The following is a 12,235-nucleotide window of genomic DNA, read 5'->3' as shown; positions in this document are numbered from 1 at the left end:
TGTTTCATGAGACTATCTTGCTTATTATAAATGCCTGAATGGCGTATCCTCATACACTGGATTAACTTGGTATTTTTGTGATTTTTCTTTGTATATCCTTGAAGTATGGCAATATCCTTTATGTATCCGGTTCATGTTTCCATATATATTAGCTCAGCTCTTTCGTAACTAAAACTCCTCACATGTATCTCCAATGTGATAGATCCAAGTCTATACGTAGACCTGGTAGATATATTTAAGCCCCATGACGACCTAACCCTAACCCAAGCAACGCCTTCATTCAGAAACTTCTACGCCAGAGACAAGAACCAAGAAAAGTTGGACCGTCCTTGGCGGTGTCATGAATATTATGCCCGTGAAGAAAAGAAAGAAAAAAGGAAGAAAAGAAATCACCAACATGCAGCGCACACTCCCGTCTGATTATGCAACCGGGGTACCGCCCAAGTCAGCGGAGGTCCGCATCTCAGATGCTTCCGAGTAGATTTGGAGAATCTCGTTCGGCCACCGTAGGCATTGCTCCCAAGACGGCCCCAGGTATCCGTTTACAGACCGAAGTATGTACGAGCCACTGTCGCCAAAGAGCCAAACGTCAGAGTGCATATGTAAGAGGGCAGCGTAGTAGGCGAGGATGATGAGCGCCTCTGGCTGGCGCTCTGCCAGCCGGTCGGAATACGCGGGGGGGACCATGACTGGCCACGAGACGACCAGACTCATCGCGTCATACTCGTTGGACGAGACTCGGTTCGCGTTCAGCGTTTTCTGCAGGCTTTCGATCGCCTGCTGGTATGTCTCCCTCGTCGCAGAGTCGGAGACGGTGGTGTTAACTAGTGATAACAGCTCAAGGCACTCATCCCCGGGCGGTCCCTCGTCCAGGGCCTGGCCTCCGCCTTGGAGTGTATCCTTGAGAGGGGTCTCCAAGAGGAAGTGCCATGACTGAGATGTGATCGCGCGGATGCCGCGGTGCAGATGGAGACATTGGACGAAATCGTCGAGGAAGCCATCAAAGCTGTCGGCGCGGAAGATGAGCTTCTCGCAGAGGGTGTGATTCGCCAGACACGAGGCGAACATGAACAAAGGTAAGCAGTTCTCGGGATTCACTTCTAGTTTCAAGCCGTTGAACGCGGAAATGGCATGCGTCTGGAGCTGATCCGCGTGGTACTTGTAGTGCTTCTGCTGGTCACGGCGGAGGATGCTGAGGTGCAGCGCAGAGAAAGCGAGGATTTGGTCCATGAGATACGGCGCAGCCAACATAGAGCCCATCAAGCCAATTGCTCGATTCCCGGAGACGATCCGATCGAGGCCGAGGGAGATGGAGAGGTCCTGAACAAAGTGGTGGAAGAGCTCGAGATGGAGTGGATTCACAGGGGGACTGTCAATGTCACTGCCGGCTGGAGAGGGATTTGGTGAGTCGCTCGGACACTGTTTATCAGGTTTACCGGCCGATGTCAAAGTCCTGGGGAATTGCTCCAGGATGATGTGCGCTTCTGATATCATGCTTGCGTAGGAGCAGTCCCGTCGCGAGATGTTGCAATTTCCGCATGTTGGCCTTCCTTCGTCGCACTAACATCGAGGGTCAGAATTAGGCCGAGCCTACAGGTATATATGATATGCTGATGGAGATACCTTGATGTGGCGCCTTTTACACTCTATGCAGCCTAGCCTTGATTTTTTATGTGGCTTTCGTACCATCCCTCCAGCCCTTCCCGCAAGTATACGCGGAGAGAGAAATAGTGTCAGAAGAAATGAGAATGGAGGTGGACTAGAACAGTGTGGGAAAATTTCCCCGGACTGTGGATGGCGGATGGAAGACAACTTGGTTGCAGCCTGCGAGCGATGGGAAACAGGTCACTCAGGGTGGGGGCAGTTAGTCGGAGGCAGTAGGCGCCAAGCCTTAAGCACACAGGTCATCCAAGCTAGTGTTACCCTAAGGTGTTAGCAGCGACAAGCTTCATGTTCTCCGCTTCTAGCGGCGCGATGGAGATGCCCACTTTGACCGCAAAGCGCTCTCCTACTCGGACGACCTAGACTAACGTCGCTGAGGATATCGGTTGATACTTCAACCGTCAAGAGCGACAGCATTGCACGCAAACTGTGCAAACAAATAGACGGACTAACCAGATTGGCCGGCAGGTGCCTTGGCGTACATGTGGTGTGGATTCATCATTGGTCAATGGCTCCGAGTCAGTGTTTGAGGAGTTTGCACCTCGAGTCGGTCTTGGCCCAGTCTCCTTCCTTTGTCCCAGTTCCTTTCCCTAGACATCTCCACGATGTTGACCAACATTTGGCATCACGGCTTTGCCTTTTTCTCGGCTCTGCGATCTCTTCTGCATCGTCTCATGCTCTTCAAAGTACCTTCGCTCTTTAAAGTTCTTCTCCCAAACCGTGAGAAGCCAGGTGATGTTGAGTGCTGTAAACCCCCTGCCAATGGGAAGCCACATCCAGGTACGGAGGGCGATACTCATGCAACGTCAATCACGGAATGCCCAGGTGCTGTAGGCGTCGAAAACGAAGACCCAGTGCCGTACGAACCCCTTCTTGGCGAAATCTTGGGTGAAGGCTCAACTTCGCGTATTGCACGCGTGGCGCCAGGCGTCATCATCAAATATCCACGATTCTCCTGGTGGCATTCGAAGACAGCGGCGGATAAGTGGTTTGTTCGAGACATGAAGCGGAGTTTTGAGGTGGAAGAACGACTTCTGCAAATCCTAGGAATACATCCAAGAATAATAGAGTCTGTATGCCCCTAATTTCTTGTGAACAGTGAGTGATTGACTTCTTTAGGTTCAAAGGTGTCTCAGATGACCCATTCGGGCTGTTATTTGCAGAAGCAAGCGATGGAAATCTACAGAACTACATTGACCAGCATCATGCTCGCATTGATCTGTCGATACGATTCAAATGGCGCACACAAGCCGCGGAGGCGATCCAATTCATTCATCAAAAAGGTGTGATACACTCTGATCTTCGACCTGAGAACTTTTTGTTACACACGATCGCCGGAAACGAGCTCGATCTTCTGCTCTGTGACTTCGGGGGGTCAACAAATGGCGAAATAGATGGTCGGCATTTGCCCGATTCTGGATTCTTTAATCCGTGCGATCCGCCAGAATCGACAAAAGCCACGGACATTTTCAGCCTCGGGTCCATTTATTATACGATAATGACTGGTCATTGGCCCTACCGGTCTCCAGGACCATTCAAGTCTCTGGAGGAAATGAAGAAATACCAAGAACTGGTTGACGATCTGTTTGCCTCCAAAAGGTACCCACCAGTTGATGGACTGGAAGCCGGGGTTGTGATACAACGCTGCTGGACAGCAGAATACTCTGATTTGACTGCACTTATTGCAGACCAGTCTTCGCAATTTGAGACTCTGATGCGGCCGGAAGAATGACACAATGAATTCGCGAGGTATTCGATCAACTAAACCAAAGATGATGCCCTCCGAACTAGTGCGTGATGATCAATGCCCCTTTGATGCAGCTTGATGGAGACATCGGCCTGCACGTCCGCCTTCTGCGCACCACCCCCTTCGCATAAACCTCTCTGGCATCACAAGCTGGAATTCCGATGCCGGTGCCGGTCGTGGAGCAGATCGATTAAGGATTCGGGCAGTCATATCTCTCGCATTTCCCCCTCTCTCTATGTAAGGCCAGTGGGTTGGAAATGCGACCAGGGCACTTAGAGGTGCCAATATCCTTGCAAGGCACAAAGTTCATGTCTTCTTTGACCCTGCAGCCGCATGTATAAATCTTGGTCGCAACGTTGACTTGGCACATTCTAGATTAGAAGCTGAGTGATTTGCGCATGGTTTGGAAGTTGGATGACCCACCTTGACAATTTCAAATGGTGAGTTTGGGGTTCTCGAAAGGTAAAAGCGCCACCCTTCTTCTGGTGCCTTGGGGATGTGAACGGTAGAGAGACGTATTTATAACCAGAGAGACCAGTGTCATGACCAAATCACGTAAAACTCCCTTGTGCTGCCTTTAGTGGCATGTACAAGAGTGTAATGAAGGGAACCCTGTTATTTAGAGCTGTCAACGACGCCTGAGCGGGTCCAACGCAACGGGTATGGTTCTTGGAAAGCAGCCATCGATGAGCTCACAAGTGACATGGACAGGAATTAACTGGCAAGCAGTCCACACAGTCTTATCTGTATCTAAGGTTGAGAGATAAACTTAAAAGATCACATTCTTATTATTTCACCCCCGGCAACCTGGCTTCAATTTCAAGCAAGCGCATATTCAGTGATTCTACATTCTGCCTTCAGCTACGGAAATCTCTTCAATACCAGAATCACACCGCAATCTGCTTGCCCCCATCAACAACCAACGACACTCCGTTGATCAAACTAGCCTTCTCCCCGGCCAGGAAGACAACCGCCTCGGCAATTTCCTCTGGACGCCCCCAGCGCTTCACAGGAACAGTTTGAATCAGCTCCTCGTAGTTGGCTCCGCGTCGGATAGATTCCTCAACGACTAATGTTATCAGTCCAGGTGCCCAAAGCGTCAGAGGCAGACTGGTACGTACGCGGCGTCTTTATAAGCCCAGGAAGGACACTGTTTACACGGATCCCGTCCGCCGCATAGGCCAGCGCGTCGGTTCGCGTCATTCCGAGGATGCCGGTTTTAGCTGCAGAGTACTGAAAACATTGTCAGCGAGATAATAGTAGTGAAAACTCCTCCCCTGTCCCGCGGACTCACCCCGCCAACCGTCGGATGCGACATGACCCCAAACAACGACGAGATATTCACAATCGAGCCTCGTTGCGGAGGTGCGCCGGTCCTACATATTATCAAGTTAGCAAAAGAGATATCTTATATACAAACCAGGACAGCTCATTTTACCTACCTGCTCTCCAACTCAACCCCCTGCCGCATCATCTGCCTTAACTCGGCGCGCTCACATAACCACGCCCCGCGCAAATTCACATCAACAACGCGATCCCAGGCCTCAGTAGGAAGCTCATGCGTCCTCACGCGTGGGTTACTCGTAATTCCCGCATTATTCACCGCGTAGTGAATAGCGCCGAACTCCTTGACGCCGGCCTCGATAAACGATTCGACCTGTTCTTCGGACGAAACGTCTACGGCGAAGATTACGGTGCGGACGGCGGCGTTCTGGGTCTGTAGCTCTTGAACTACGGTCTCAAGGCCCGCGTAGTCGAGGTCGCCGAGGATCAAGCGTGTGCAGCCTTCTTGGACGAAGGTGTGTGCTGTGGCGCGGCCGATGCCGGATGCAGCGCCGGTTATGAGGGCTACGCTGCAGGTGAAAATGAGGTTAGATTATGTGTTCTGGAAAATCACTGAGACAGACTATACCCTTGCATGTAGTTATCCCGGGCCATGATGAGTTTTATGGGATATCCTTACAGAAACCAGCCGTTTGCGTAGATGAACGAGTGTATGCCGAGGGAGAGAGGAAAATGCGGGGTCCAACAATGCCCAGCACTCCCACGCCGAGGATACTCACATTATGACTCTACCGGTGTATTAATGCGCAGGGATCTAGGTTGGCTAGCCCAGCATTTCCGCGAGTCGTGTTTTGACTCCGTGCAGCAGGCTATTTTCGATCTCTACTGCTTTTTATAGGGTTAGTCGTTAGAAAAAAGACCTGTCAACCATAAACAAGTTATGGGGCACGATTATGCTAGTTCCACGAGATCCGTTTTGAATCTACCGACTATATCATGAATGCTGTAAAATATGATAGGTACAACAAAATAAATGTGTTGGCCCACAAATGTGGCTTTTAGCTGAGTAGTACAGGGCTAACTTATTCGGCCATGGTCTATGATTTCAAACTTAATTGCAAGACAAAATATTTCCTATCACATTTTTTAGTCATTAAGCGACGGACCAGACTAGATAGGATGTTGAAGGTTAAGACCGGACCGCAACTCAAATGAAACAGCAATCCATCGGGTTATTCAGGTAGGGTAGGCTCGAATCTTCTCCAATTTAGCCCTGAAACTCCATAGAGAGCCAAGGCCATTGTCCTCCCGTACAATCACATTCCAATTCGTCTTATGGAAGACACGTCGTGGAAGTCACTCTCCTATCCATGCTTAACGTGTAGGGCTAAGCCAAAGCTGACACTGCTATTAGCACCTGTGAGAAGAGACCAGGAAGCAATACTACCGAAGAAGGACAAGGCAGCCTACAAGAAGTCCAAGGTATAGAATCTGGGCTTGGCTGTGATGAGCTGAGTGTCGATGGGGTGTAAATAGGACAACTAGCACAGTCGAGGATATGCGGGGACATGGCACCACGGGTGGCCCCATGCTCTGTTCTCTGGGGTCTGGGGATTCTTGTTCCTGTGTCTTTGGTCCAGGCATGGGCCCAGCTTGTAGCTTATCCAGACAGGCCAATGGCAAGACTTCCTGGCTCGCTAACTGACTCGCAGTAATCCTTCTGCGGGGAGTATCGGAGTAGAGAAACGTTGCGAGAGCACTGCATCCTGCGAAATGCGGAGCTGCATTAGATAAAACAACTGAACTTCAATTCCCATTTGATATATCGCGATGATGAACTATGAAGCAATACCCACCAGTAAATATGAATGTGACTTATTGAATGGTCAAGGTCTGTCTTGCTTTGAACTGGCAAATAACTACATAAAGCTCGGTAGTCGACAGGGTTTGCTCCGGACTTTGGGGTATTTTTGGCTCTCGCAATCGGAAAGTGCTACATTTTACCCCGACTTGATATCCCCTACGAACTGAATAGAACTGAATACAGTTAGTTAATCTCTGATGACTCGGGTCGCTGACATGCCAACTGAATCTTCTACTGAAGGAGCGTTTCAGTCCAGTACCATTAGTAGTTGCCGATGCCCAGAGCTGGGGTATTCGAAAAACGAATTGCACGGCATCCACTGCACAGTACAGGTGCTTCATGCAGAATCCTACGGAAAATCTGGTGTTTTTAGTTCGATTTTCCTTTCTCCTGACAGGGAATTTGGCAAAACTCACAATGGACCAAAAGTTACGCACGTAGCGGAGTCTCTATTCGGGCAGGTCATACGAATGCTTCAGGCGCGCCAAAAAGTCCCTGATATCTATGCTTTCCTCCTCAAAATATTCAATTAGATTGATGACACTTAGGACTGCTGTCCTCCATATCTCATAGTTCGGTAATATGTCCGCAAATGAGGATGTCTCTGCCTCACGAGCACGAGGCGCCCTATCATCCCGTACTTTGCCCGCAGAGCTACTCAGAGTCGATACAAGGCGATCCGGGAGTATGTGCGGGTCATCAGTCACGTGACTTGGTCAGGTATAGTACATAGCACGGGTCTCCGGCTGGGCTTGTTGTAGACCCTGCCTTAGTCCGGTGAAGATTATCGAGGCCGGAGCAACGGGTGGAAATCAATTAGATAGTATAGGCTTTTCTAGTTTTCAAATTGACCCCAAATCGCAGAACTGTGAGGGAAAAAAAGGATGTCGAGGCCCGAAGGCCATTGCAGCGGCTGACGAAGGCATTCACTATGCGATTGTGGTTGCACACTACAACTTGAAGCCGTGGTCGCAACTCGGGCATCTTAAATACTGCAAGGACACGGGGAGTACAGACAACACATAAAAAGGTATAATCTATTCAAAAAAACGGGTACCTACCAGCAGCAAATTCAAAAATGTAGTCCACGACATCCTTGCTCTTTGAGGCATAACCTTCCATAACCCGCAGGTGGTTTGTGGACTTGCGGTGCCCTGGTACTGAAAAGTATTTCAAGAGCATAAGGGCCTGATCAGAAAATATCGCAACAAACTAGGCACAAACACCACCATGCTTTGATTAAGTTAGACCCTACCCGTATCACCGGGGAGCGTTCGGGAAGGAATGGGGCACCCTTGCACTTATACACAGGGCTGCCGTTGCACTAGCTGGAGGCAAGAGCTCAATACAAATTAGCTTCAGGCTGAGCGCCGACCCTACAACATTTCAGAAGCCGGTACTCGAATCATTAAAGGACATCCAACAAGATAGACCACACTCAAAAGGTATATACTTCATAGGGACCGTCATCCTTGCTGCCAAGATTTCCCAGGTCACTATGGCGTAGGGACAAAATGTTTCAGCCTAGCGTCGAAGGATTCGATTGCCGAGATCCGGTGACTTGACATCCTCCGTCTGTTGCAGTGTTCGGACGTTGCTGGATTTAGTAGTTTCTATAGGATACGTAGAGCTGATTTTCCAGTCGGGACGTAGATGCGCTTCAGGGACACGACCCTGGACCCTGAAATTTTGGGGAGAACGGGAAAGCCGCAGTTGGTTGTGGGAAGGGACCAGGGTCAAAAATTCATCAGGGGAGATTGATCGCCAAGACGACACGCGGACATGACGTAGGAAACAAGCATTGCAGTGCAACTTGGCTAAAATTATCAACCACTGAAACGCCGCATGCGGAAGCCACAATTATCAAGGTTACTTTTGATTGGTGAAAATGCCCCACCAAAGCTGAGGTAAGCAGCTAAGACTTTGTCAGTCCTTGGCACTCGCTGCTCTTTCTCTCCAGTGTTCCTCGCCCGGTCGCATCCTCCAGCCTTTCAGTCCCTCGCAGCAATCATGCGTCTCTTCGCGTTGGGGGCCTTTCTGGCCTCGATAAGCGCAATATCAGCCCTGCAAATCGATCTCAACGACCTTGGTATGCGCCTTTTCCTGCCCCTCATTCCCCGGCAAGCGCCGCATTCTCATGCACATTCCAGACACGATCAAAGACGCCGCATCCAAAACCGCCTACGGGTCGATGCTATGGTATTCCGGCAACGAAACGGGTCAGATTCCGGGATCGTTCCCTGAAAAATGGTGGGAGGGCAGCGCATTATTTATGAGTCTTATTCTATACTGGCATTATACCGGCGATGCGCAGTACAATGACTTGATCGTTCAGGGGATGCAGTGGCAGGCCGGGAATGGGGACTATATGCCTTCCAACTATAGTAGCTATCTGGTATGTCCCTTCGTCTCCATTGGTTCGATTTTCGTCGGAGCTATACTGACTTGACAAGGGAAATGACGACCAGTTCTTCTGGGGCTGCGCAGCCATGACCGCCGCCGAAGTGAATTTCCCCGAAGACGACAACGAAAACGCTTACTCGTGGCTCTCGCTGGCACAAGGAGTCTTCAACTCGCAGATCGCGCGCTGGGATAACCAACACTGTGGCGGTGGCTTGCGCTGGCAACTATACCCGTACCAGGCCGGCTACGTTATGAAGAACTCAATCTCCAATGGCGGACTCTTCCAGTTGGCTGCTCGCCTCGCTCGCTACACGACGAATGACACGTACGCGGATTGGGCGACAAAGATCTGGGACTGGTCTGCTTCTTCGCCGCTGCTGGATACCAAGACCTGGAACGTTGCTGATTCGACGGATCTCAACGATAACTGCACCACGCAAGGGAATAACCAGTGGTCGTACAATTATGGAACGTACTTGATTGGCGCAGCCTACATGTACAACTACGTTAGTTCCCTATCTCTATCCTCTTCGCGCACCCACTAACACCAGCTGTCGCAGACCGAAAAAGCCGAATGGAAAACCGCCGTCGACGGCCTCCTCGGCAAACTCCTCGACACTTTCTTCCCAGACCAGTACGGCGGAGGCAAGGTCTTCGCCGAGTTCCTCTGCGAAGCCAAAGAACTCTGCAACTACAACGAGATCCTGTTCAAGGGAATTGTTTCCTCATGGCTGACCTTCGTCTCCCTCATTGTTCCCGAGACATACGACCAGATATACCCAAAACTCCAGACCTCCGCACAAGCCGCGGCGCTCTCCTGCAGCGGAATGGACAACAACACGTGCGGCGTGCGCTGGTACGAATCGAAATGGGACGGCTGGGTCGGGATGGAAGAACAGATCATCGCAACGGACATCCTCTCGTCCGTACTCGTTTCCGAGAAGAAGGTCGCGCCGCTGAGTTCAACGACGGGTGGGAACAGCACGAGTAACCCGAATGCGGGGACCAGTAAGGGCAGCAATGATAATAACAGTGAGAAACCGATTACGGCGGGGGATAAGGCTGGCGCGGCGATTCTTACCGTCACGTTTGTGACGCTTTGGGGTGGCCTTATGGCGTGGATGGTCCTTGGTGGGCCAATGTGATTTTTTTTTCTTCGTTTTTGCCCTCTTTATTGTATTGGGGTTTAGCCGTGTATATCCGGTGGTTTTCGAGGAGTTCGGTGCCACTTGTTATTATGAATGTCCATATGGTTCTAGTTAATATGAATACAGCCGCGTGTCTACGAATGTTGACTTCCGAGAGTGAGACGGGTATTTTCCGGGAAGTTGATGCCGGCGGATCCAGGGTCCTCTGGCAATGTCCACAGTGGAGAACACAGTAGCCTTTCTTAGACATTAAACATGGGAGAATACATGGAATACTATAAGAACATAACTAGGTATCATAGAATCTCAAAAATCCATCAACGACCTGAAAAAGCAAAACCCGCCCTTTTGAGTCTCCCTTTCCCCCGCTGCTGCCGACACGACCACCTCTTGCACCTCCACGCTCAAGCATAGCTAACCCCCTTCGCCCCGCGTCCCCTAACAAAGAAACTATACGCAACGATCCCAATGCAAGTCACACAGGTAATAAACATAAACGCGCTATCAGCCTTGGCCGAGACACAGCGGCTTTTCAATTTCCCAGTCCCCGATCGTGCCGTGTACCGACAATACAGGTCTCCGTCATGTTTCATGCAGCCGCCGTTCAGAAGATTGTTGTGTTCGATCACGCTGGGGTTTGAGCAGGGGGCGTCGCGGAGGAGGACGGCGAAGGCCTAGAGGAGATTATGGGGTTAGCTTTATTGAGTGAGGAGGTATGTGGTTCTGGATCGGGTCGTGAGAGAGAGGGATGGCTGGTGGGAGAAGAGAGAACATCGGTTGGCACGTACAATCCCGGCGGCGAGCATCGTCAACGATGAGAGGCCATCTAGAGCCCAGGTGATTATTCCCTCCAGTGACGAGACGAAGAGTGAGGCGACTCCAATGAATGCGGCGAGGGACCCGAAGGCACCGCAGAAGGCTGCGTAGCCCGTTGCAGCAGGGACGGACTCGAGGGCCGGTTCTTGACCGCGTGCAAGGTCGACGGAGATACCCAGGACGATGACCGCGAAAATGACCTGTGGACGCTTGGTTGTTAGCTGGTGTAGAGGGGAAAGGGAGGAGGATCTGACTTGGAAGCCGCGAAGGATCGCGGAGATGAGCTGCATTGTGTGGCTAGAGTTGATGTGAAAGTATCCTGGTTTAGTCTTTCTGCAACTTTAGGACTCGGACTCGATAGGAGAAGAAGAAAAAGCCTTGCGAATCCAACGGGTCTTTAATAAATGGCCGAAGGGCAGATGGCACCTTGGACGCGCGCATCCTGGGCCGTCTCGTCCCTTTGTTTCATCTCCAAACGGGAGATGCAGGGGTTCCTGCGGCGCAGTCGCTCTGTTGGACAGGGCTGGGTTTTCGAGCAATCAAGAAGCGCCAAGAGGGGGCCAAAAATACATTGTGGATGGTGGTGACTCGACGATGGCCCAGTGGCTGAGCATCGGAATGAATAGGGTGCGGCGTTGCAGCGCTAAGTCTGGGGGCGCTTAATGAATGGCCAAGGAGCCTCACGCTTGTCAACTTGGCGAGCAAGGATCATTGCAAGATACACCTGTGGTCTGGCGATCTTCGGCTGCTTGGGGAAAAGATGTTGGCGAAGCGCTGCCAAGGATGGTGTTGGGAGCACAGACCAGATGTTGGATCAACAGAAATTATGAGGCAGTGTTGTTCCTTCATCTTGTGTCACAGCCTGCCCGCTGATCTGAAACTGGCGACTCGAGTGGTTCTGTTTCGCTGTCTGCTGTTTAACGCCAATTGCCCTCTTTTGGCAGAGTTGGTACGTTGCATTGCACAAAGCGGAGTACTTTTGGGAGTGAGCTATGCTGTTGCCGATAAGGTTGTACATAGGAACACGGTCCAAGAGTTGGATTGAATTCTCCCAGGTATTGAGCTCGACTGTGCCACGAATCGTCCCTCCTGTTGGACCCTGAGCCTTTCCATGTGACGGATGCGACAAGAACGGACAATGGCAATCGGGGCCTCTCGGGCAGCTACTCGACCGGGGAATTGATGGAAAATAGTCGAACATGGACCTTCAAAAGTTAGCGCACGGTTTGTTATGTCATGGCAAGACGCCGACGATATCCAATGCTAGTCCACTGATGAGGTTCGTCGTCCTTTTTGGCGCTCAAACCTGCC

The 12,235-nt window shown here is 50.9% G+C and overlaps 5 protein-coding genes across 5 annotated transcripts; 2 read left to right on the top strand and 3 right to left on the bottom strand.

Annotated features, from left to right (window-relative positions):
- Positions 1-40: 40 nt before the first annotated feature.
- BJX68DRAFT_226112 (Zn(II)2Cys6 transcription factor domain-containing protein) lies at positions 41-1,794 on the bottom strand. Its single transcript, XM_071038459.1, has 2 exons — positions 1,624-1,794; positions 41-1,560 (listed from the first exon to the last, which is right to left on the bottom strand). Exons 1-2 carry the CDS (start codon positions 1,687-1,689, stop codon positions 421-423), a joined length of 1,206 nt encoding a protein of 401 aa, XP_070904239.1. The 5' UTR covers positions 1,690-1,794; the 3' UTR covers positions 41-420.
- A 474-nt stretch (positions 1,795-2,268) lies between these two features.
- On the top strand, positions 2,269-3,497 carry BJX68DRAFT_115067 (protein kinase family protein). The gene is made up of 2 exons (XM_071035985.1): positions 2,269-2,731; positions 2,782-3,497. The coding sequence occupies exons 1-2, from the start codon at positions 2,337-2,339 to the stop codon at positions 3,392-3,394; spliced, it is 1,008 nt and encodes a 335-aa protein (XP_070904238.1). The 5' UTR covers positions 2,269-2,336; the 3' UTR covers positions 3,395-3,497.
- Positions 3,498-4,235: 738 nt separating this feature from the next.
- Positions 4,236-5,347, bottom strand: BJX68DRAFT_276671 (SDR family NAD(P)-dependent oxidoreductase; the record flags this gene model as incomplete). Its single annotated transcript, XM_071048160.1, has 5 exons — positions 4,236-4,478; positions 4,531-4,642; positions 4,704-4,785; positions 4,852-5,262; positions 5,322-5,347. 5 exons carry the CDS (start codon positions 5,345-5,347, stop codon positions 4,297-4,299), a joined length of 813 nt encoding a protein of 270 aa, XP_070904237.1. The 3' UTR covers positions 4,236-4,296.
- Positions 5,348-8,567: 3,220 nt separating this feature from the next.
- On the top strand, positions 8,568-10,105 carry BJX68DRAFT_276669 (glycoside hydrolase family 76 protein; the record flags this gene model as incomplete). The annotated part of the gene is made up of 4 exons (XM_071048159.1): positions 8,568-8,646; positions 8,708-8,952; positions 9,011-9,466; positions 9,521-10,105. 4 exons carry the CDS (start codon positions 8,568-8,570, stop codon positions 10,103-10,105), a joined length of 1,365 nt encoding a protein of 454 aa, XP_070904236.1.
- A 237-nt stretch (positions 10,106-10,342) lies between these two features.
- On the bottom strand, positions 10,343-11,476 carry BJX68DRAFT_114991 (MARVEL domain-containing protein). The gene is made up of 3 exons (XM_071035984.1): positions 11,179-11,476; positions 10,897-11,124; positions 10,343-10,782 (listed from the first exon to the last, which is right to left on the bottom strand). Exons 1-3 carry the CDS (start codon positions 11,212-11,214, stop codon positions 10,513-10,515), a joined length of 534 nt encoding a protein of 177 aa, XP_070904235.1. The 5' UTR covers positions 11,215-11,476; the 3' UTR covers positions 10,343-10,512.
- Between the last annotated feature and the right edge of the window lie 759 nt (positions 11,477-12,235).

The sequence above is a fragment of the Aspergillus pseudodeflectus genome (assembly GCF_044049435.1).
Source record: "Aspergillus pseudodeflectus strain CBS 756.74 chromosome Unknown BJX68scaffold_3, whole genome shotgun sequence".
NCBI classification, from domain to species: Eukaryota; Fungi; Ascomycota; class Eurotiomycetes; order Eurotiales; family Aspergillaceae; genus Aspergillus; species Aspergillus pseudodeflectus.
The sequence above is the reverse complement of the archived record's forward strand: the minus strand, read 5'-3'. Positions and strand labels throughout refer to the sequence as shown.